The following is a 26,211-nucleotide window of genomic DNA, read 5'->3' on the forward strand; positions in this document are numbered from 1 at the left end:
AGCCAACAGCCCACTAAGATCCAACAAGGTTAAATAAACCTCCTCAGCTGATGTCAGAAAAGACTTCAAAAAGCTTAAGATAAACTTCTCGCGAGAGGAAAGACAATCGTGGAGAAAGTGTAGACAGCTCGTGACCCGCCTCCCCTGAGCCCCACCCACAACCCGTCCTCACTCCCACCTTGAACCACCGCATGTGACGTCATGACGCGTGCGTGCCCGCGGCGCAGGGGGCGGGCCCGCGGCGCCGGAGGAGGAAGTGGAGCGGTTGTTGCTCCCTCTGCCCCCTCGGCTGGCTCCCGGGGCGCAGAGTGGAGCCGCGGTCTCCGTCTCTGCTTCGCGCTTCCCTGCTCTCCTCCTCCATGTGCTTCGGCGCCTTCTCTCCCTTTCCTCAGGCCGCCTCTCACTCTGGGGTCTATGGAAGTAATGGAAGGACCCCTCAACCTGGTGAGTGGCCCACGAAGGGTCGCGTTTGCCCTCGGGCTCCTGTGCTTCAAGAGTCGGGTGTGGTGCCCTTCGTGCCGCCGACCCTCGAGGCCTGGAGGCGGGTTGGCGGGGGTGGTCCTAAAGGCTGGGGGCGCGGGCGGACGTGGCCCCATGGCTCGGGGCCAGCAGTCCCAGGCGTTGACCCCCTTGGATCCCAGAGAAGCTCCCGAGTCCGTTTCCCGCCGCCCCCGGGCGCCCCCTGCCACAGGGCCCCGAGTGAGGGGCTCCTGCCGCCGGGCTGCCAAGACTTCTTCAGGCCTGAGGAAATGCCTCCAAGCGCCACGTAAACACCTCCCCGCAGCCTGGAGAGGCACTGAAACCGGTCAGGGCAGAAATAGTGTGTAATACTGGTTTTAACTTCTAACACAGGGTCTGAAGTCTGAGGCTCCCCACTTTGGAGAGATGCTATAATATCCCTTATCACCCCATTTTCCCTTCATCCATTTGTTATCTACATTCACATACATAAACTTAAAGATTTCCTTCTCAAATAAGTTGGAGAGCCCAGAAATAGACGGGGCGTCCCCGTTAGGGCAGTTTCATCACTTAGGTATCATGAAAATACGGTAGATGTTTGCCTTCCTCAGAAGAAGTGCTAATAGGCCATTTATTTTTAGGCATTTCAGGTGTTGCGATTTAAGCAGTAAGGAGAAACGCTCTCTTTTCTGACTGGCCAGTGCATCTTCTGGTTTCCCAGAAAGATCACCTATTTTGGATACAAAAGTCATAATACTTAAGGTTGCAGACAAACAGTAGGAACTTTTAAGAGTCACAAGTTTGAAATTCACTTGCAATGGTGGACATCGGAGAATTAGTTTCTCCTTTTGGAACGCTGAACCCTGGAGTGGTGGAAGAGCCTTGGGCTGGATTTAAACCATTCTGCAGAGAATGTCGGTATACTGGAGCTAGACCGCTTGAATTTGAACGCAGGCATTGCCACCTAAAAGCTGTGTGACTTTGGGCAGATGTGTTGAACATCTCTTTTGATATTTTTGTGAGGCTTAAAGTAACAAGTAGGTGTAAAGAAAGGGCTTAGAACAGTATCTGATACTCAGTACAGTGTAAGAATTAACTGTTATAATAACCAAAACATAAGCCCTTAATTTAAAATCTCACTTGTAAACTAAGGGTTTGGGGCTTGCTGAACTGGAAAGGCATAAGATTCCAGGACCTAAAACTCTGGTTCCCAAACGAACTGGTGGCAGGTTAGCTGCTCAGAGAAGCGCCTCCCAGTTTTATTAAGTTGAGCCCTTCCCCCATTGGTAAGAGTTGTTTACACTTAAAAAGAGTTGGACTAGATTTGTGAGTTTTTTAAAAACCAGAGAAATGTCTTGCACTTTTCTTGTTTTTAAGGTGACATATCATTTACAGTGAAGTATAATGGATGACTCAAAGTTGAAACTTAACAGTAGTATTATTAGAAATAACCATCAGTTTACAAAGGGCTCCAAAGTTCAAGTGTCCTTGCAAAATGACCATTGGTTTACTTCCAGTTAGCTTTATTTGGCTGCCGGCTGCAGCATAATTCCAGCCAACTCCCATTGGTGTGTGGTATTTTACGAGAGAACTGGAACGGGGTGAGTTATAGATGAAGCAGAAATATCACCAGCTTAGGAAAATTTAGCTAAATGGTGGTAATAGCATTATCTTTCTATAGAGGAGAGTTTTGAATCTAGTCATGTTAAGCAGTCTAGCATATGTCTCTAATCTAGCCATAAAATTTGTGGGCAGCTATTAGAAATTTGGCATCTTGAATTCTTAAACCGTTTGAGATTTGAAAGGTATAAGTTCTAGCTTAGCTGTTTATTAGAAGATAACAGTGGAACAGAGATTAACATTTACTTGTATCATTTTGACTGTGCTGTTAAGTACAAATGACAGGCCTCTGAATTTGCTGTCACTCAGTTTTACAAGACAGGTTTTATTTTTGTTTTTTTGACAGTCACATTCTTTTTGTGAGCAGGTACCTACCTTAGTATCCAGTTGACTCAACATGAAGAATAGTTCTCAATGCAATGATTTAATGAGTGCCTTTGAAAATCTCAGTAGTATATACAAGCTTTTTCTAATGACGGAGTGCAGTCCAAATTTATTGTATAAGGACTATTACAGTACATAGATCTATAATCATTTGTTCTCAGAGCATCCATGGAATTTAGGAAGAACTGCTTTCCTGTTTTACAGCTAAATAAGCCTAGGCTGAGAAATTAATTAGACCAGTGACTCAGATGCATTATGGATCACAACTTATTTTGATATCATGACCTTTCTTGCATGCTTCTTCAATAATGTACTCATCATTTTCATTTCAGTATGGCCCTTATCGATATTGAACTATATATTCTGTGTCAACATTTATTTAGTGCCTCTGCTCTAGTATTGATCCTTTTATATTAAGTTTGCAATAAGGGCCTATAGGCTTATTTATTTACTGTGAGTTTTTAGAATATGGAAGAGAACGAGTTGAAAATATTCATTTTAATATATGATACAGATATTGTGTTATATATAGTTCTCTGGTTTTTTTAAGTTGGTCAGAAAAAATAAAATAAACTATTTCCATCGAGGGAAAAATAGCCTTTGCACTCTGAATAAGTATTGCTTCACAGTCTTTTCCTGTCAATTTTTTTTTTCATTTTTTAATGTCAGTTTTTAATGTGGAAAATTATAACCAGTGTATATTTAGGGATTTCTTTCCCTACATATAATTTTGGCATTGTGAGTGCTGGAAGCAGATGTCAAAACTTGTGAGATAATTTCTTGTTCTTTGGTTTGTTGGCTGCCTATTTAGGAAGTGATGTCAGACCTTAATTTATACATGACTATTGCTCATGCTTTGCTTACCTACTCTGCACACTCAAAGGACAGGGTCCATGTGACTGCTGGCCACAATTGTACTCTATGTGTTTGGCTCGTAAGAGTGCTGAGAATATGTTTGTTGAGTAACTGAGCTTTCCTCTAGAGTAGTCAGTTCTCATATAAGAAAGGAATCAGATATGGTCCAAAGAATGGCCTTGTACATACGTGGAATCTTTGTAAGTATTCCATGTTAATTATATTGGCATTAAAATCTTTAAGTCAAAGAACCCAAAACAAAACAATAAAAAACCTAAAAGCTGTTTGAACGTCTTCCTTGTTGCCCTGGAGAGTTCAAGGAAAATTCATCCGTGTCACAAGCGAGGTGGGGCTAATGGAGGCACTCTGGGGAAAGGTGGTAGAGCACTAAAACCTTTCAGACAATTAGTGAGTGCTAGGTTTGGTATCAGACACTTTAATAAATATATGTTGTTTATTTTGTTTTTAAGTACTATATGAGATATTCCCCATTTTATGGATGAAGACATTAAAATGCAGAATAAGTGATGATAGTGGGATTTGAAAGCAAGATTCTAAATAAAATACTGACTTTAAAAAAAGATTTTTATTGACTTTAGAGAAAGGAGGTAGAGAGAGAGAGAGAGAGAGAACGGGGGAGGGGTGGTAGAGGGGAGTGGGAAGCATCAACTCATAGTAGTTGCTTCTCCTATGTGCCTTGACTGAGCAAGCCCAGGGTTTTGAACTGGTGACCTCAGGACCTGATCCACTGCGTCACCACAGGTCAGGCGTATATTGATCTTTATTAGGTCAGTGCTTGCCCATTTGTTTTGACTGATTCACAGTGAGATTTTTTTAATGTAATGACCAGTGTACGCATACATATGTGTATATTACTGCAGAGCTCGTACATAATGCAGGTGCTTCCTGGAATTGTGTAAAATGTAAGGACTCTCATAGTCTCACCCAAAACAAAACACAAAACTGAAACTTTTTGCACTGTACCACCAGAGGTCAGGCAAAACTGGATCTTTTTATATGATACCATGTATGTGCATATATATACGTGTGGGGGGTGCTGTATTGAATACACTCTAATTGGATTTGGGGGGGAATGCTATTGTAACCTACTAAATTGATTTTTACAACTCACTAGTGTGTTATATCCTGTAATTTGTCTTCACAACAGATAGTGTTGGTTATGGAAAAAAGCAAGCTAAACTGGAAACTTGGAGAAGGAAAAAAAGATGCAGTACAGCTGTGTGGGGGGAAAAATTAATTCTTAGACTTAAAATCAAAAGCAGGTCTTCCTGGGTTTTGACACCAAAAAACAGGTGTTTTTTTGTTTTTTTTTTTTTTAAGAGGGGGAAACAGGAAGGGAGAGAGGTGAGAAGCATCAACTCACAATTGCGGCACCTTAGTTATTCATTGATTGCTTTCTTCTATGTGCCCTTTTGGTGGGGGAAGGGGCTCCAGGCAAGCCAGTAACCCCTTGCTCAAGCCATCGACCTTGAGTTTGAGGCCAGTGACCTTTCAAGCCAGCGACCATGGGATCATGTTTATGATTCCACAGTCAAGTTGGTGAGTCTGCTCTCAAGCACGTGACCTCGGGGTTTTGAACTTGGGTCCTTGACGTTCCAGGCCCATGCTCTATCCACTGGGCTACTGCCTGGTCAAATCCTAGATTTTTTTTTAAAACACTTGAGCAGTTATCTTAAGTGTAATTGTATTACGTTAGTTAGATGATAAGTTCAATACTTACTGTTAGGAAATGCTGCTTGCCTGTGGGATACTCCTAGTGAATTGATTGGGAAATGGGGAGAGGATGAGATTTCTCCTTCTCCACTGAAGACCCTACCACATGGTTCAGGAGTACAGTAGATTTCCCTCTGCCGCCTCTTGGTATTGTTTGTTATGGCATTCCTTTTCTTCACATCTTTACATACTGTTTTCCCCAGGGATGCAGAACTAAATGAAAAGTAATAGAAGGTAGTACTGTTTTCTTTAGGAAAGAGACAATATTGATATTGAACCTGTATTTTACAGTTAGCATGTAGAAGTAGAGTGTATTTTTTGGTGAGGGCTGTCACTTAGCAATCTTGCTGTAGTTAGGATAATTTATTGGAATCAAAAGAAAGGTGCAGGAAGGCAGGGCTACAAGGTAGGTGGGTCTAAGAACATATGGGACTCAGGAGATAATCAGATTCTTCCTTTCTGCCTCTTTAGGCTTGAATTTTTTACTCCTTTCTGCATACCTACATTTTCTACCTAGCTAACTCCTGAATGTTCCATTATTAAAACCACGTAAAGCTTTCATGACATACTCTGTACTCCTAAATTTGAAAATTTGATGGAACAGATTCTTTAGGTGTCCAGGGGACAAGGTAATATAAGAATTTGTCAACTCCCACAGGAATATATCTGTTATCTAAGAAAAGCAGTTCACAGGAGTGGGCCATGTGAAAATTGCTGGTTTTTTCTGAGGAGTATTCAGCAAGGGAGAAATTTTTATAGGATACATAGAGTAAGACATTACTAAATATAAAGCTGTTTTACTTTTTATGAAAATTTTAGAACATTTTGTGGTATCACGCCTTCATTTTAACTTGAGGAATTAGGAAAATTCTGGTTAAAATGTCCTAGAGACTGGATGGATTAAATAGTGAAGAAAGTGAACCAGTGATTGACTCTCTCCCCTTCTCCTTCCCTGTGTGTGTGTGTGCACATATGTAGTTATTTTAGATTTTGAAAGAGTTTTATTTTCATATTTTCTCTGAAGTACAGTAATGTTCTGTTGGCATTACCAATCTTGGGTTTTGTTACCAACCCCCAACGAATCCTCTCCCATCCTTCCATCCAACTAACCATTCATTCATCTATCCATCCATCCGTCCATTCATTTATTTAACCAATAAATGCTGTGTGTAAATACTGTGTATCAGGTGCTGTTCTGGACTCCCAAGAATTTGGGGTCACCTGCAGTGAGGAGGAGAAATTTATAGAACTTTCACCTCATGTCTTTAGTTCTCTTTTCATCTGTTGTGTCTGTCCTCTCTCTCTGTTTTCTTAAACATTTTAAGCATAGACCTGACCAGGCGGTGGCGCAGTGGACAGAGCATCAGACTGAGATGCGGAGGACCCAGGTTCAAAACCTCGAGGTTGCCGGCCTGAGTGCAGTCTCATCTGGCTTGAGTGTGGGCTCATCAGCTTGGGATCATAGACATGACCCCATGGGTACTAGCTTGAACCCAAAGTCACTGGCTTGAACAAGGGGTCCCTTGCTCTGCTATAGCCCCCAGTCAAGGCACATATGAGAAAGCAATCAATGAACAACAAGGTGCTGCAATGAAGAATTGATGCTTCTCCCCTCTTTCCCTTCTTGTCTGTCTTTCTCTCTGTCTCTCTCTCCATCTTTGTTACAAAACAAGACATTTTAAGCATAGTTTTTTGTTTATTTCAGTTTCTTGATGTTAATTATAATATACTAATAATCCCTGGGTCTGTTTCTAATGTTCTTTCCTCTTTTTTTAATTTTATTTTTATTTTTTTGTTTTTTATTGATTTTAGAAAGAGAGAAACATCAGTTTGTTATCCCACTTATTTATGCATTCATTGATTGGTTCTTGTATGTGTCCTGTCTAGGGATCAAACCCACAACGTGGACATACTGGGACAATGTTCTAACCAACGGAGCTACCCAGCCAGGACCAATTCTTTTCTCTTTATCAGTTACTTTTACCTTCTGCACATGCCTAGTAACTTGATGTCAGATATTGTGGATGATATGTTGTAAAGATTCTGAGTTTGTTATCTTCCTCTAAAGAATAAAATTTTTCTGGCTGGCAGTTAAAATACTAGTACAGGGGTCGGGAACCTATGGCTCGCGAGCCAGATGTGGCTCTTTTGATGGCTGCATCTGGCTCGCAGACAAATCTTTAATTAAAAAAAAATATCATTAAAAATATAAAACATTCTCATATATTACAATCCATTCATTTCCTCCCGCTCATGTTCATGGTTGCGGGTGGCTGGAGCCAATCACAGCTGTCCTCCGGGACAACACCAAATTTTTATTGGATAATGCGTAAAGTACACGGGTCGTTGTGAGGTCAGGAAGTAAACTTCCCTCCTTTTAATCAAGTAGCTAGCTAATTGCAGAAACCCTTTTGTGTGTGTGTGTGTGTGTGTCAGAGACAGAGTCAGAGAGAGGAACAGATAGGGACAGACAGACAGGAAGGGAGAGAGATGAGAAACATCAATTCTTCTTTGTGGCTCCTTAGTTGTTCATTGATTTCTCATATGTGCCTTGACGAGGGCTACAGAAGACTGACTCCTTGCTTGAGCCAGTGACTTTGGGCTCAAGCTGGTGAGCCTTGCTCAAACCAGATAATCAAGCTCGCGAGCTCAGGATCTCGAACCTAGGTCCTCCACATCCCAGTCCAACGCTCTATCCACTGCGCCACCGCCTGGTCAGGCCAGAAACCCTTTTGACAAAGAAGATGGCTAAAAGAAAAAAGGATGAGGAGTATTGTATTCTTCAGCAGGAATGGACAGAGGAATTTGCCTTTGTGGAGAGAGCAGGTTCTGCAGTGTGTCTAATATGCAATGATAAAATTGCATCAATGAAACGGTCAAATATAAAGCGTCACTTCGACACACGCCATACTACATTTGCATCGAAATATCCAGAGGGGGACAGCAGGAAGAAAGCATGTAAAGAGCTACTGTGCAGAGTGCAAGCTAGTCAGCAGCAATTCCGTGTTTGGACCCAACAAGGTGACTGGAATTTGACTACTTTTTGGATAAAGACAAGATAATCAAACGAATAAAAGACATGCCTCTGTCAGCAAGAATTGTTCACGATCATACCATTGTGATGGCAAATCAAATTGAGGCAACACAAGTGAAGGACATAAATGCAGCACCATTCTTTTCTCTCGCTTTGGATGAGTCAACAGACGTAAGCCATATATCCCAGTTCAGCGTGATTGCAAGGTATGCTGTTGGTGACACACTACGTGAAGAAAGTCTTGCTGTTTTGCCTCTGAAAGAGACAACAAGAGGGGAGGATTTATTCAAGTCTTTCACTGAGTTCGCTAAAGAAAAAAGTCTACTGATGGATAACCTTATTTCAGTGTGTTCTGATGGTGCTCCGTGCATGGTGGGGAAAGACAGGATTCATAGTGCTTCTTCATGAACATGAAAAGAGACCCATCCTAAGTATTCACTGCATCCTACATCAGGAGGCGCTTTGTGCTTGGATATGTGGCGAGCAGCTTGGTGAGGTGATGTCGCTGGTCATTCGGGTGGTCAACTTTATTGTTGCCCGAGCTTTAAATGATCGCCAGTTTAAAACACTGCTGGATGAAGTTGGGAATAATTATCCTTGTCTGCTTCTGCACAGCAGTGTGCATTGGTTGTCAAGAGGGAAGGTGCTCAGCTGTTTTGCGGCTGGTCTGAGCAGAATCCGGACTTTTCTTGAAATGAAAAATGAGCATCCTGAGTTAGCTAACACTGAGTGGCTCCTGAAGTTTTACTATCTCATGGACATGACTGAACATCTGAACCAGCTCAATGTGAAAATGCAAGGCATTGGATATACAGTCTTATCCCTTCAACAAGCAGTGTTTGCATTTGAAAACAAGCTGGAACTCTTCATCGCTGACCTTGAAACAGGTCGTTTACTACACTTTGAAAAACTGGGAGAGTTTAAAGGTGCTGCACAGCAAGTGACCCTGCTCCACATCTTGATCTCCAGCAGCTGGCGGGCTTCACATCTAATCTCCTGCAGTCATTCAAAGCGCGCTTTGGAGAATTTCGTGAGCGCACTCATCTTTTTAAGTTCATCACCCATCCACATGAGTGTGCAGTGGACAGCGCCGACCTGAGTTACATCCCCGGTGTCTTCGTCAGAAAATTTGAGGTACAAGCTGCTGACCTGAAGGCCTCAGACATGTGGGTGAATAATTTCAAGTCACTGAATGAAGATTTGGAAAGACTTGCACGACAGCAAGCAGAGTTGGTGAGCAAACACAAGTGGGGAGAAATGAAAAAACTTCAACTTGCGGACCAGCTGATTATCTAAACTTGGAACGTGCTTCCCGTCACATACCACACACTGCAGCATGTGAGTATTGCTGTACTGACAATGTTTGGCTCTACATATGCATGTGAGCAGTCTTTCTCACATCTAAAAAACGTTAAGACCAACTTACGATCACATTTAACGGATGGAAGTCTCAACGCCTGCATGAAGCTTAACCTCACCACGTATCAACCAGACTACAAAGCCATCAGCAAAACCATGCAGCACCAGAAGTCACATTAATGGTAAGAAGTACTTTATTCATCATTGGTTAACAACAGCATAACAACGTTATTAAAAAGAATTCAGAGACTTATTGTACTTTAAAAGTATTGGTCTTACATAAAATGCACACATTTACTTGTATTTAGTGTTAAACATATTGTATGGCTCTCACGGAATTACATTTTAAAATATGTGGCGTTCATGGCTCTCTCAGCCAAAAAGGTTCCCGACCCCTGTACTAGTAGGTCAACCTGACCAGGTGGTGGCACAGTGGATAGAGCGTTGGCCTGGGACTCTTCGAGGACCCAGGTTTGAAACCCCAAGGTCACCAGCTTGAGTGCGGGGTCACCAGCTTGAACGTGGCATTATAGACATGACCCCATGGTCACTGGCTTGAAGCCCAAGGTTGCTGGCTTGAGCAACGGGGTCACTGGCTCAGCTGGAGGGCCCCCTCCCCCCATAAAGGCACTTATGAGAAAGCAATCGATGAACAACTAAGGTGCTGCAACTGTGGGTTGATGCTTCTCATCTCTCTCCTTTCCTGTCTGTCTCTATCTCTCTCATTAAAAATAAAATAAGCCTGACCAGGCGGTGGCGCAGTGGATAGAGCATTGGACTGGGATGCGTAGGACCCAGGTTCGAGACCCCAAGGTCACCATTTTGAACACGGGCTCATTTGGTTTGAGCAAAGCTCACCAGCTTGGACTCAAGGTCACTGGCTTGAGCAAGGGGTTACTTGGTCTGCTGAAGGCCCACGGTCAAGGCACATACAAGAAAGCAATCAATGAACAACTAAGGTGTCGCAACGAAAAACTAATGATTGATGCTTCTCATCTCTCTCTGTTCCTGTCTGTCTGTCCTTATCTATCCCTCTCTCTGACTCTCTGTCTCTGTAAAAAAAAATAAAAAAAATAAAAATAAAATACTGGTAAGTCACCTTGATCTACTCTAGGTTTAATTTTAGATTTTATTAGGGTGAGTCTATTTTAGTATTACCCATAATTCTTTAACTGTGTTCCTTATTCTGAGGGCTGGCCTTTCTGGGGTCTCAGGTGAAAGTGCCTGGTTTTCGCCAAAGTTACTGGACTCTCAGCCCAAACTATAACCTGTCTCCCCAGCACTCTGTGGCTTTTGAAATCTCTGTTCAGAGCGTCTGCTTGGCCTCCTGGAGTTGTACCCTGTTCTCATGCAGCTTAGGATGTCGTCTAAGACCTGAGATTTTTTTAATTGAATTTATTGAGGTGACATGGGTTAATAAAATAATATAGGTTTCAGGGGTGCAATTTTATAATATATCATCTCTGTATTGTATTGTGTTCACTACCCCAAGTTTCCTTCCGTCACCATTTATTTCCCCTTCTCAGAAGATTTTTTAATGTGTGATTTTAAGGTGTCTCTACTGCAGTTCTTCCAGTCTCCATCTCCTCTGTCCAATGAGACACTGCCTTCTGCTTGGGTTTTATTTTCTTGCGGTCCATTTTGGAAAATGCCTCAGAAAGAACGTTAGGGTGAATGTGGGTCTTATAACTTGTACGTTTCCCTTTTCTTGAAAACATAACTTGTCAGTTTTTGTTCAGTGTCTGTTAACCGTGGTTCTTTATTTTGTCCATCTTCATAGTTTTTTACAGCTGAAGAGTAGGCATTGCCACCTGCCCCATCATAGGAGGATCAGAAGTCCTAATTTCCATCAGAATTTCCAAGAGGTTGTCAAAACAAAATTAAATCAGATTATTGTAAACTCTGCGTGTCAGAAAGTACTTTAATATGAGAGTATGGTGTCATTATATATAATATTTAATATTCAGTGATATCACAACACTATGCGGTTTGGCCAGTCACTTTCCCTGTTTAAACATTGACTCCAAATAGAATTTGAGGTAGTTTAGAATAGAAGACAGAGATGCCCAATATTATTATTATAATATCTATTGCTATATAACAAATTATTTCAAACTTTAGCAGCTTAAAACAATGCACACTTGTTATCTCAGAGTTTCTGTGTGTAAGGAACAAGGACATGGTTTAGCCGGCTCCTTTTTCTCAGGTCTCTCACAAAGTCGCAGTCAAGGTGTCAGCTGGGGCTACAGTCCCACTTGAAGGCTTCACTGGGGCAGGAGCTGCTTCTAAGCTCACTCATTGGTTTGATAGCAGGATTCAGGATTGGACTGAGGATTTTAGTTTTTTGATGGCTGTAGGCAGGCCACCCTTGTTTCCTTCCATTCCTGCCCTTTTTTTTAGGGCAGCTTATATTATGACCATTGGCATCATTGAAGTAAACAAAGAAGGGAGTGCTACCAAGAGGGAAGTGACAATCTTTTGTAACCTAATCACAGAAGTGACATCTTATCACCTCTGCTGTATTCTGTTTATTAGATAGAAGTCATCGGGTCCAGCCCACATTTGAGGAAGGGGAATTACCTAAGCATGTGACGACCAGGAGATGTTGGGAGTCATATCAGAATCTGTTTACCACAGTTGTTGATAGAGAAACAAAGAAAATAGGCACAAAACCCCCAAAGATATCAAGAAAATTGGTACCTTTGTACAGTGGAGTACTATGTGGCTGTAAAAGAAGGAAAGTTTTACCTTTTGCAGCAGCATGGATGGACCTAGAGAGCATTATGCTAAGTAAAATAAGCCAGTCAGAGAAGACAAGTGCGATATGATTTCACTAATATGTGGAATCTAATAAACTGAACTAACAAAACAGAAATAGCCATAGATACAGAGAACAGAGTGACAGCTGTCAGAGGGGATGGGAGTTGGGCGGCTGGTGGAAAACGTGTAGGGATTAAGGAAAGAAAAAAACTTATCGACACAGCAGTGTGGGGACTGCAGAAGGTAAAGGGGTGCATGGAGGTGGAGGAAGGTAGAGAGGGGTAGCTGATTGAGGGAGATTTGACTTGGGGTAGAGAACACACAGTGCAGCACACAGATGATGTATTTCAGAACAGTGCATCCGAAACCTATAATTTTTTTTAACCAATATCACCCCAATAATTCAATTAAAAAATAAAAGAATAAGCCATGTAAACCAGTATATAAGCCTCCCCCCAAAATTTCAAAGCATTATCTGGCTTTTCCTACATAGGTATTTTAATGTCAGATAATATACAATACAGATTTTACTTTTTTAATTTTGCAGAAATGCTCTAAAGTAACTATTAAAATAATTGAATTGTATAAGTGATGTTTAATAAATATGCAAAATTTAGCATGACCATGTGGTAGCACAGTGGATAGAGCGTCAGACTGGGAGGCAGAGGACCCAGGTTCGAAACCCCGAGGTCACAGGCTTGAGCACAGGCTCATCTGGCTTGAGCATGGGGTCTCTGGGTCTCTGGCTTGAGTGTGGGATCATAGACATGACCCTATGGTCAGTAGCTTGAGCCCAGAGGTTGCTGGCTTGAGCAAGGGGTCACTTGTTCTGCTGTAGCCCCCCCCCCCATCAAGGCATGTATAAGAAAGCAATCAGTGAACAACTAAGATGCCGCAACAAAGAATTAATGCTTCTCATCTCTCTCACTTCCTGTCTGTCCCTCTCTGACTCTCTATGCCAAAAAAAGAAAAAGAAAAAGTCCTGGCTGTATAGCTCAGTTGGTTAGAGTGTCATCCCCATACATCAAGGTTGTAGGTTTGATCCCCGGTTAGAGTACATATGAGGATCAACCAATGAATGCATAAATAAGTGCATTTATAAGAAAAATAAATCTATGTTTTTCTCTGTTTTCCTCACTCTCTAAAACTCAAAAAAGAAATGTGTTGGCGAGGATGTGGAGGAACGGGAACCCTTGTGCAATATAGGTGGGAATGTAGATTAGTGCAGCCACTATGGAAACAGTATGGAGATTCCTCAAAAAACTAAAACTAGAACTATCATATGATCCAGCAATTCCACTTCAGGGTATTTGAATAATGTTGAAACATTAACTCCAGTAGATACATGCATGACCACTTGCCATGTTCATTGCAGCATTGTTTACAGTAGTCAAAATATTAAAAGAATCTAGTGTCCATTAACAGGTCAATGGATAAATATGTTTGTGAGTGTAGAATGAAATATTACTTAGCCACAAAAAGTGAAATTTTGCCATTTGCAGCAACATTGATGGACTTCGATGGCACTCTTCTAAGTGAAGTAAGTTAAACAGAGAAAGACAAATAACATGCTCGCACTTCCATGTGGAATCTAAACAAAAATAAGAAAAAACCCTCAGGCCCATGGGTACAGAGAACAGAGGCAGGGAGTTGGGGAGTGGGCAAAGTGTATGAAGGGTGTTCAGAAGGTACAGATATGCAGTTACAGAATGAGTGATGGGGATGTAAAGTACAGCATGGTCACTATCGTTAATAGTACTGAATTGCATATTTGAAATTTTTGACGAAATCTCACACTATTCCATTCCGTTCTGCCCAGGGTGTGAATCGTCTCTTCAGTATATCCACACTGTACAGTCATGCACTGCTTAATGATGGGGATAGGTTTTGAGAAATGTGTCATTAGGCAATTTCACTGTTGTGCTATCATCCTAGAATGTATGATGGTATGACCCAGTGGTTTGAATTGCCAGTCCGCCAAAAATTTTGTTCCAGTCTGCAAGAGAGTTAACCACCCTGATGTTGTATGAAGATTGTAGAGTCATTGGGTCTATGCTCTTCATGCAACATCATGATAGATACCTCTTTTGTGTACTGGTCCAGTGGTTGAAAACCACTGGTATAGCCTACTACTGTAATCTATGTGCTATATGTTTATGTGACTGGCAGTGCAATAGTTTTGTTTATACCAGCATTTACCACCAAGTCATGAGTAATACATTGCACTGTGGCATCACTAGGCGATAAGAATTTTTCAGCTCCATTATAATCTTTTGAGACCACTGTTGTATGTATAATCTGCCCTTGACCAAATGATGTTATGCAGCACATGACTGATAATTTTTATCAATCAGTTTGTTAATGTGGTGTATCACATTGATTGATTTGTGTATATTGAACCACCTTTGCATCCTGAGGATAAATCCCACTTGATCATGGTATATGATCCTTTAAAAAATTATTAGAGAGTAGGGGGGAAAGAGAGAGAGGTGAGAAGCATCAACTTGTGTTACATCCCTTTAGTTGTTCATTTTGCCTTGAATGGAAGTGGGGCTCAAGCCACGTCAGTGCCCTCTTGCTCAAACCAGCGACCTTGGGCTTCAAGCTAGCAATCACAGGATCATGTTGATCCCCCGCTCAAGCCAGTTAACCCTGTGCTCAAGCTGGCGAGCCTACAGTTAAGCCCACACTCAGGCCAGCGCCCTCAGAGTTTCAAACCTGGAACCTCAGCGTCCTAGGTCAGTGCTCTATCCCCTGCAGCACCACCATTCAGGCAGTCTATAGTCTTTAATGTGTTCCTGTATTTGGTTTACTGATATTTGCTAAGTTTTGGATCTATGTTCATTAGGGATATTGGCCTGTAGTTTTCTTTCCTTGTGATGTCATTGTCTGGTTTTGGTATCAGGATGATGCTGGCCTTGTAAAATGAATTTGGAAGTGTTCCCTTCTCTCCTGTTTTTGGTTATTTCTTTGTTGTTTCTTTTTGAAAGAGTTTGAAAAAGACTGGTATTTTTTGTGTGTGTGTGACAGAGAGAGGGACAGATATACAGGAAGGGAGAGAGATGAGAAGCATCACTTCTTTGTTGCAGCTCCTTACTTGTTCATTGGTTGCTTTCTCATGTGCTTTGACTGGGAGGCTACAGCAGAACAGGTGACCCCTTGCTCAAGCCAGTGACCTTGGGCACAAGCCAATGATCATGGGGTCATGTTTATGATCCTGCACTCAAGCCAGCAACCCACGTTCAAGCTGGTGAGCCTGTGCTCAAGCCGGATGAGACCACACTCAAGCCAGTGAACTCGGGGCTTCAAACCTGGGTCCTCTGTGTACCAGTTCGACGCTCTATCTACTGTGTCACTGTCTGGTCAGGATAGATTAATAATCTTCTTGGAATGTTTGGTAGAATTCAAACAGTGAAGTCTGATTCTGGAATTTTGTTTGGGAGGTTTTTTTTGGTTACTGATTTAACCCTTTGAGTAGTACAAATGTTCATGTACGTCTTCGTGCGTCCTGATCATCCAGAGTACGATCGATTGATTGTACATGTACATCTTTAAACTTTGAGCTGGAGCATGCATGCACGCCTCCCTTTCAGAAGCATTGTAGCATGTGCTACCATCTAGCCTGGAGGCTGGTGAGCCCAGTTATCACTGTAAAGTATCTCTGAAGAGTGCTACCACCTGTTCCATAATACTAGTAACTAAGTTCAGCCTTGAGTATGTGCATACCATATGTAGCTGCTGTAGTTCTGTTGACAGAACTTACTGCATTTACAGCTGGTTTTTGTCATTTTATAAGTTATTATTGATGTTCTAATACCACAATATTCAGGATCTTACATGGTGCAGTTGTTTTTATAATTTTTTGCTTTTTCCTCAACATATACATCATTCATTCGTCTAAATTTTTCAGCTCTTTCCCAGGAGAGATGTTGAGACATAATCAGGCAGGAAGGCTAGCTCTGGAGATATTCATAATATCTTGACAGCCTTCGTCTTTCAGGGCGTCACTTCTCAAACCCAGCCCCTGCAACAGCCTCAAAGGATAAGCCACAATGAAAATGCTTCGTATGTCAGCATATTACAAGAAGGCAGTGTAAACAGGGGCAGAAGGGTGACGCGCATTGAATGTAACAAACCACTTTGCCTGCATCCATGTTTTGAGGAGTACCACAGTTTGAAAAATTTTTTTTTTGAAAATTTTTTAAACGTAAGGAATAAATAAAAATACTATAAAATTTTCCTAAGAATATCATTATATGCAAGTACATATTTGAGATTCTGCTAATAACAACACTTCTTTATTTACAGATGAGAGGTACGCAAGAATTGCATGAGATAAAAATTTTTATTTTAAAAATGTGTAAGGCAACATTAAAAAAAGGCAAATGTACTTCTTGTTTTCATAAATTGGTTATCAAACAAACATGATTTTAAGTTAATAAACTGTAACTGGAACTAATTTCATTTTTTGAAAAAAAAACAACTCACTTCCAGAGGTCAGTGAGCATGAAGAAAACTCACTACTCAAAGGGTTCATCTCCTTACAGTCTGTTTAGAACTATTTCTTCATGATCCAGTCTTGAAAGTTTATATGTTTCTAGGGATTTATTCATTTCTTATAGTCCAATTGATTGGAGTATAATTATTTGTAGTAGTCTATAATCTTTTGTATTTTTGTATTGTCAGTTGTAATGTTTTCTCTTTCATTTCTGATTTTGAGTTCTCTTTTATTCTTGATGAATCTAGCTAAGGGTCTGTCAGTTTTGTTAATATTTTTGAAGACCTAGCTGTTAGTTTTATTGATCTTTTCTATTGTCTTTCTAGTCTCTATTTCATTTATTTTTCTCTAGTATTTTCTTTCTTCAACTAATTTTAAGTTTTGTTCATTTTCTGCTTCCTTGAGGTGTAAAGCTAAATTGTTATGTTTTAGATTTTTCTTGTTTCTTTGAGGTAAGCATTTATCACTGAATTTCCCTCTTAGAGCAACTTTTGCTGATCCCATAAGTTTTGCTATATTTCCATTTTTCTTTGTCTCAAATTATATGTTGATTTCTCTTTTGATTTCTTTGTTGACTCATTACTTGCTCAGCAGCATGTTGTTTAATCTTCACATATTTGTGAATTTTCCAGTTTTTTTGTAATTGATTTCATACCATTGTGGTTGTAAAAGGTGCTTAGTTATTATGATTTCCATCTTAAATTTGTTGGCTTGTGTTGAGACCTAACATTATCTAATGTATATGGAGAATGTTCCATGTTTACTTGAGAACAATGAATATTTTATTGCTTTTGTATGAAATGTTTTGTGTATATGTTAAGTCTGGTCTAACATGTAATTTAAGGCCTATGTTTCCTTATTGATTTTCTATCTGTTGATCTATTCATTGATACAAGTGGAGTATTAAAATCCATTTGGATCCGATAATATTTGCTTTATATTTTTAGTGCTCCTGTATTTGAAGTTCTTAAAGGGTCTTACATTTCTTTTCCTGTTCTAACAGTGTCCTGATAAATATGATACTTGAAGGAGAAAATAAATAAAATTCAAGCTCTATTTGTTTAGGTTAGTACACAAAATAGATACCTTCTTGGCGTAAACATTATTTGAGTTGTTAACAAAATCACTCATGAAGACCTGGAGTGTTTTGTATCTTTTTTGAAATTGAGTTAATTTGCCATAAAATCTTAGCACATCTTGAATTACTCGGCAAAGAAGAAGTATATTTTCAGAATTACAAAATATCAGTGCCCAGACTTTTAGAAGCCTAAGCAACATTCTCATTTTAGTTGTTTCTTGCTCCTGTTTGATTTTGATTTATCAAAGAATGTATTTATGGATTTAGTACTTTTAATGGCTGTAATGCTACCAAGAACAGTAGAAATCAATTTTAATATTAAAGATAAATCTTTATAGGTTTTTTAAAAATAAGAATTACTACCAAAAGAAATTTCTTAACAACATCTTCAGTTTAAAAAGGAGGGGCTCCAGCCATGCCAGTGCCCCTTGCTCAAGCTAGCAACTTGTGGGCTCATCCCAGCAACCATTGGATCATGTCGATGATCCCACGCTCAAACCTGTGACCCCACACTCAAGCTGGTGACCTCGAGGTTTAGAATGACCTCAGCACCCCAGGTCAGTCTTCTGTCTGCTGCACCACCACCTATCAGGCTATTTATTGTAAACTTTTTGATGGCAGCTGCCTCCAATGCTTTTAATGTCTTTTAACTAGACTGCTCACAAAAATTGGGGAATAATTAAAAAAAGAATATGAAGATACAAAATATCACCTAATCTTTGTGAGGAGTGTAGTTTAATTTTCATAACACTCATTTTAGAGATGAGAAAACTGAAAGTTATTTATATGTCTAATAAGTGTTCAAGCTGAGATCAGATGCTAGGCTATTAAGCTCTATCCAGAGTCTGCACTTTCTGGTTGTCTAACAGGAACATAGTGGGAAATTTGTCTTTTAATAGGGGATTTGATGTGTTGCCAAATAGTGCAGAGTAGGTGTGTGTTTTTAACTGAGATGTAACTCCTAAATTGGCAGAATGATCAGAGACTGAACATTACATGGGGACGTTTAAAGGGGAGTCAGGAAAGCCATGAGGTCCTATTATCACCACTTGAGAACTTCTTGTTTCTTTGGTGAAACCATTCTGTATTGTGGAGCTTGAAGTTTAATTGGGAGCTTTACAAATATAGAACAAAGTAGAAAGGGATTAACGTTTTCAAAGACAGAGATGATAAAAGCATAATATTAGAGTGAAGTAACCTCAGAGAGCAGTTCGTCTCTGCATCTCAAAGTGTGTTCAGTAGCCCTCAGCCTCATTCAGTTTTGGTAGAATCTAAGGCAGGGGTCCCCAAACTTTTTACACAGGGGGCCAGTTCACTGTCCCTCAGACCATTGGAGGGCCAGACTATAAAAAAACTATGAACAAATCCTTATGCACACTGCACATATCTTATTTTAAAGTAAGAAAACAAAATGGGAACAAATACAATATTTAAAATAAAGAATAAGTAAATTTAAATCAACAAGCTGACCAGTATTTCAATGGGAACTATGCTCCTCTCACTGACCACCAATGAAAGAGGTGCCCCTTCCGGAAGTGCAGCGGGGGCCGGATAAATGGCCTCAGAGGGCTGCATGTGGCCCGCGGGCCATAGTTTGGGAACCCCTGATCTAAGGCCTACTACAGACCTACTGAATAAGAGTTGGCATTTTAACCATATTCCCAGGTGGTTTGTATTCCATTAAAACTTGAAATGCACCGATCCATCATTTTACAGGAGAGAAAGACCCTGAAGGATGAACTAACAGGTGGTTTAGTGGGTGGCTCAGGAAGGTTAAAGAAGATTCACCCCTTTTAGTCCTATTTTTTTCTTTTTCTTTTTTAAGTGAGAGGAGGGGAGATAGGCTCCCACATGTTCCCCGACTGGGATCCACCCAACAACCCCTGTCTCAGTCTGATGCTCCAGTCAGCCGAGCTAGCCTCCATGCCTGAGGCCAACGCTCAGACTAGCCAAGTTATCCTCAGCGCCTGGGGCTGACACTCAACCAGTAGAGCCACTGGCTGCAGAGGGAATGCAAGAGAGAAGGGGGAGAGGGAGGGGAAGAGAAGCAGATCGTGTGTGAACCCAGGATTTCTGCACACCAGGCTGATGCTCTACCCACTGAGCAAACTGGCCAGAGCCCCTTTTAGTCCTTTTTTTTCCCTACCTAGAACCTTTTTGATTGAGTGCCACTTGCTTTAACTATGTATACAATCTGAACACATTCCTTAGAGAAATTGTGTTGATCATAACTTAGCTTCCTTCATCATGTACAATCTCTTCCCAAAAGATCTATCATTTCTGGTCATTGTTACGGTACTGCTGTGTTCAGGGCATAGTTTTTGCTCAGTCCAAGACTCTATAGTTAAAATTATTTTAAGAATCTAGTCATTTATTGTTACTCATTATTATTTTCGGGAGTAAATTAGAGAACAAGTTTGTTTAATTACTTCTTGAAGAATAAAAACCCTCTGAAACCATTGAAAGGGGATGATTTTGTTTTTATGTGTTGCTTGTTTCTCCTTGACAAAAATAGAAGTGGGAAAAGTATAAACAGCATGCATTGCTGGAAGTGCTCTTTTCTACTTTTTTCTTCACCTCTGTTTTACATAGAACATGATTTTTTATTTTTTTTTTTATTTATTTTTTTTTTTGTATTTTTCTGAAGCTGGAAACGGGGACAGTCAGACAGACTCCCGCATGCGCCCGACCGGGATCCACCCGGCACGCCCACCAGGGGCGAAGCTCTGCCCACCAGGGGGCGATGCTCTGCCCCTCCGGGGCGTCGCTCTGCCACGACCAGAGCCACTCTAGCGCCTGGGGCAGAGGCCAAGGAGCCATCCCCAGCGCCCGGGCCATCTTTGCTCCAATGGAGCCTTGGCTGCGGGAGGGGAAGAGAGAGACAGAGAGGAAGGAGGGGGGGGGGTGGAGAAGCAAATGGGCGCTTCTCCTATGTGCCCTGGCCGGGAATCGAACCCGGGTCCCCCGCACACCAGGCCAACGCTCTACCGCTGAGCCAACCGGCCAGGGCCCATAGAACATGATTTTTAAACATGCCTAGAATATTTCTAATCTCAGTTGCAAAAGTGATTCTCTGAAGTATTGTTTTGAGGCATCAATGGCACATATTTTTGAAGAGTATGCTAGAGTAATCGCATAACACCTGACCAGATTCGCTTTTTCCTTTTTTTTTTTTTTTTTTTTTTTTTTTTTAGTTTAGGTGAAGTGCACATAAAATTTTCTCTATTATATTGAAGGGTCCAGTTCAGAGTGTTAAGTATGCTCACATTGCTGTGAAACAGATCTTGAGAACTTGGTCATTTTGGACACCTGTTAAACAACAACCTCACTTTTCTGTAGCCCTTGGCAGCCACCATTCTACTCTCTGCTTCTGAGGTTGACTACTTTAGGTATTTCATATAAGCAGGATTACACCGTATTTGTCTTTTTGTCACTGGCTTATTTTATATTTCACTATTAGCTTGATGCCTTTAGAGTCCGTCCATGCGGTAGCATGGCACGTGTCAATTTCCGTCCCTTTTTAAAGGCTGAATAATATTCCATTTTTTGTATATACCACATTTTGTTCAGTCATTTATCTATTGATGGACATTTGGGTGGCTTCCACCTTTTGACTATTGTGAATGCTACTATGAACATGGGTGTGCAGTGCGTTTTACTTTTATTTTTAAGAAGGTTTGCTAAATCATTTGTGAGTTTGTTAGTGAGAAAAACACTATAGTAGCTAGAGGACTTCAGTTGATTATCTTTCTCCTTGACTGCTGTTTAACTTTGTTTAAGATACAACCAATATGAGTCTGTTGGATCTCTTAAAAGAGAGGGAAACACATTTACAAAGTTGTAATTCTTAAAGTATAACAGATGTAAGGACACAGATGACTACTCATGTAATCCATTTACCTTTACATTTAGGGACACTTGAGTCATTTGCTTTCAGAACTTTCAGCTTGTCTTATTGTTTTGGTGAGTTGTACCAAAAAATTTTCCACTGTATTATTAATTTCTCAACTGTGCAATGTAAAAATTTTCTATTTTAAAAACATAAATAGTAATGTTGCCCTGGCCGGTTTGCTCACTGGAGAGCATCGGCGTGGTGTGTGGATGTCCTGGGTTTGATTCCCAGCCAGGGCACACAGGAGAAGCACCCATCTGCTTCTCCACCCCTCTCCTTCTCCTTTCTCTCTGTCTCTCTCTTCCCCTCCCACAGCCAAGGCTCCATTGGAGTGGAGTTGGCCCGGACGCTCAGGATGGCTCCATAGCCTCTCTCTGCCTCAGGCTCTAGAATGGCTCTGGTTACAACCAGAGCAATGCCCAGATGGGTGGAGTGTCACCTTCTGGTGGGCATGCACAGTGGATCCCAGTAGGGCACATGCAGGAGTCTGCTCTCTGCCTCCCCACTTCTCACTTCAGAAAAATACAAAAAAAACCCAACAACACATAAATAGTAATGTTAATGTTGAGAGGAAAGAATGAGTTGATACAAGAGAAGCTTGGATTTCACTGTGTAATAAGTAATTTCCTGAATATAATTTTTTACGTATACAAACTAGTGAAAGTGTCTACAAAATAATTTGTTTTGAAAGGATTATTAAAATCAAGAAAATGCATATTTTGAGTAACAATCTATGATTGTAACCCTTGGTTAATCTCTGAAGGATGGAAGAATGTGTTCACTGAAGGAGTTAGTGCCTGTTGTTAACCTTGATGGTTTATTAGTAGAGTTGAAAGAAGTGGCCCGTCTTTTCAAGGTGCTGCTATATAGTTCAAGAAGCTACCTTTTAGATTTCCCATTACAGATATAGCTGTAAATGGTTCCATGTGTGGCAACGAACAGCATTGTTTATCTTCTTAAAAGGTTTTTTTTAATCATGTCTTTTTTTTATCATCCAGAGGACCTTAGAAATGTTTGTCTTCTAGGCTCATCAACAGAGCAGACGAGCAGATCGTTTGTTAGCTGCAGGGAAATACGAAGAGGCTATTTCTTGTCACAAAAAGGCTACAGGTGAGTACTCTTTTTGAGAAATACTGAGTCTAAAACTGTAGGACAATTTCTTTTCTTCAGTATCTCTCAACATTTTATTTAGAATGAAAGTCATAGAAGTAATGATGTGGTGTTGCCTTGCATAATACAAACGGGATGACCCTGCCAACCCACTGGAACATCAGCTTGCATTATTTTTTGAGTGTGTCAATTTTCCCAGCTTCCCCTAAGTATTCTTTCTAAACTACGAAAATTGCACATGCCATATTGGTAGCTGATTCCTGGATACAGCTTTCTGAGACCCAAGATCCCTAAAGACAGAAGTGATTGCAAGAAGTCTGCCAGTACATCTTAGTTACTATAGTAAAGGAGTCTAAAGTCCATTTTGAGTTCTGAAGGTAATAACTAGTTTAATTCATCCGGAATGGGTAGCCACCTTTCTTAGAGCCAGCTCCTGGCTTTGTGCTAGAGGAGGGCGCTTTCCTTTCCCTCCAGGCCAGCATGATGACCAAAGGATATTCTTTCCTGGCACAGTCTGCCCCTCCGTACTACCTACTGCGATTATACAGACCACAGAGTGGACACTGGTTTGGATAAATCCTCTTACGTCGGGGAGTTTTGCCTATAAATCAATGATTTTCAGAGAAAATTTCTGAAGAATTAGTGTTGCCACTGAAGTGTACCCTATAGAGCTGAGCACATAGTATATACCCAATAAATCTTTGTGAACTTTTATGGTTAGTTTTATGGGGGTTTGTACAACATTAGACTTGGTAGCTAGTGCTATTTATATCTTTCATAAACCTATTTTATTGTGAATTGAATTGTTAAATTTGTAGTCACTGTGAAGAAAAGAATGTATTGTATGCTATTTAAGAAAACCATGTTTTGGATGAAGGCCATAGTGAAATAACATCTTTCGTTAAATAACCCAGAGTGGTCATGGCTACACATCTATAACATACGGTAAGATGAGTATTTGTTATGCATTGAGCAGTAGGATATTCTGAATGTATAAAAGGGAGAAAAGTTATTTTCTTTGTTATTTTAGAGAGAGAGACAAGAAGGGAGAGAGATGAGAAGCATCAACTCATAGTTATTGCATTTTAGTTCTAAATTCATTGATTGCTTTCTCACATATATGCCTTGACTGGGGGGCTCCAGCTGAGCCAGTGACCCCTTGCTCAAGCCAGCGACCTTGGGCTTCAGGCCAGCGACTAGCAACCCCGCGCTCAAGCTGATGAACCTGCGTTTATGCCGGATGAGCCTGCCCTCAAGCTGGCGACCTCGGTGTTTCAGACCTGGGACCTCAGCATCCCAGGTTAATACTCTGTCCACTGCGCCACCACAGGTCAGGCAGAAAAACTTTTTCATTCCTAACCTATATCCCTGTTTTTATTTGAAGACTTAAAACTAATATTGGGCTTTTAATGCCTCCACCCCCCTGCCCCTGTACATAAATTCTGTGACATTCTCAGGAGTAGAAAAGATAAAGCCAGCCTGTTGGATCCCATTAGCTTTAAATATGGAGGTAGACCATAAGTGCCAACTGAGCCAATTTAATTGGGAGTTTATACTTGGTTAAAAATAGTCTTGTGTTGCATCTCGGAGTGGTGTGGTGAATGTAATGCCAGTTTGGAAACTGACCTTAGAATACGCTCAGTGATTTCTAAATTGACAGCTAGGGCTCGTAACAGTGGTATTTGGGGAGATGTGGATGTAGATGTATTTTGAGAGGAAGGAATTTAGTGTTTGGAAATCATTTTAGAGATCTGACAGGGAAAAAGGTTCATCGGAGAAAGACGCATGGGAAGGGGAGCAAGAAACGAGAGGTCTTAGGGGAGAAGAGACATCGTGTTAATCTGTCAGAGATCAGAGGACAGTCAGAGTAAAAATCTACCTCGAGATTACAGAGCTAACGACCATAGCCTGCATACTTTATAGAGTTGTAATAGTGTTTGTTTTGTAAATGAATTGAAATAAAGAAGTTACTTGATTTTTCTTTCCTTTTGAGGAAAGGTAGCATCTACTTTTGAGGTGGACATGGCTGGCTTAGATAAAATGAGCATATGAGTATTCATTTGACAGATAAACTGAGATGCCAAACCCCAGGAAGGAAAAAGCTGTCTAAATCTTTAGGCAGGAAGTGGGGTGGAGATGTTCACATTTTACTATTTAATATGAAAAAAGGAAAGGTTAAGAGGCCACAAACTCCCAAGTATTCAGTATTGTCAGAAAAATCTATTGCTTTAAACCCTTGATTAACAGTTGTAACTGGATTGGTGTAATTCTTCCTTATCAGTCTTCTGCAGTCCGTTCCCTAAGTGAATAGTATTTCTTTCACAAACAACAGAAAGAGCAAAAGCTTAAATGGGAAGTTGATAATAGCGACTGACAATGCTTAGAACTCAAAATGAACATTTCAGATGAGCAGTTCTCAGAGTACAGTGTTTCTGTGTATTTGGTTGAAAACAAGTCTTGACCTGACCTTCCCATTAGACTGTGGTGACGTGAAAATGATTCAGAGCAGATTAGTCTTTGTCATTCAGAGGCAGTATTTTGCTATGTGTGTCCAAATAGGCTGTACAATTTGTACTTTGGTACCAGATTCACGATAGAATAATAAATGATGTTATTATTTTAAGAAGTGATAGGTTCTTCAGATTTTCTTAGTTCCTTTTTCCCATCATTTGCTTAATATTTACTTTATTTGAACCAGATTGTTAGATTTTTGTAACATAAGCATTTCGTTCCTAAATTTCTCCCATGGTGGAGCATTTTCTTCTTTTGTGACCCTGGAGCAAATCTGTGACCATGCAATCAGATTAAAACCTTTTGTTTCTTTTAAAATAACTTTTAAGGCCTAGATTTTAAATTAAAATCTTGGAAATACTTTAAGTGACCATGTGACTCCTGTTGAATTCTTTGTGCTTTGGCAGCTCAGTGTCCCCAAGGACACCCAATATCCTCTTCTGTCTTGTTACAGTTTTAAGGTTCTACAAGGGAGGTATTTCAGTTTTTGTTTTTTTGTTTTTTGTGTGTATGTGACAGAGAAAGAAAGATAGAGACAAAGATAGGGACAGACAGACAGGAAGGGAGAGAGATGAGAAGCATCAATTTTTCATTGCACATCCTTAGTCTCCTTAGGTGTTCATTGATTGCTTTCTCATATATTCCCTGACCGGAGGGGCTACAGCAGAGCAAGTGACCCCTTGCTCAAGCCAGCGACCCCACATTCAAGTCGGCAAGCCTGTGCTCAAACTGGTGAGCCCGCGCTCAAACTGGTGACCTTGGGGTTTCGAACCTGGGTCGTCTGCATCCCAGTTCAATGCTGTTTCCACTGCGCCACTGTCTGGTCAGACAAGGGAGGTATGTCAGTTGTTTTAAGTTTGTTTTTGCCAGATTGTTCCATTTGTTAAGGAAGTAGACTTAAAGCAAACTGTAGTTCA

General features: G+C 40.7%; 1 protein-coding gene across 3 annotated transcripts in view; it reads left to right on the forward strand.

Annotated features, from left to right (window-relative positions):
* Nucleotides 1-226: 226 nt before the first annotated feature.
* NRBF2 (nuclear receptor binding factor 2) overlaps nucleotides 227-26,211 on the forward strand; it is a 31,219-nt gene continuing 5,234 nt past the window's right edge. The window contains exons 1-2 of one of the 3 annotated variants that reach the window (XM_066348774.1): nucleotides 227-444; nucleotides 22,699-22,783. In XM_066348774.1, coding sequence (XP_066204871.1) covers nucleotides 415-444; nucleotides 22,699-22,783 — 115 coding nt within the window. In that variant the 5' untranslated portion in view covers nucleotides 227-414. Of the gene's footprint in view, nucleotides 445-22,698; nucleotides 22,784-23,604; nucleotides 23,729-26,211 lie in introns of those variants that run through there. The other 2 variants (XM_066348778.1, XM_066348775.1) reach the window with 2 other exon arrangements.

Source organism: Saccopteryx leptura, chromosome 9, assembly GCF_036850995.1.
Source record: "Saccopteryx leptura isolate mSacLep1 chromosome 9, mSacLep1_pri_phased_curated, whole genome shotgun sequence".
Lineage (NCBI taxonomy): Eukaryota > Metazoa > Chordata > Mammalia > Chiroptera > Emballonuridae > Saccopteryx > Saccopteryx leptura.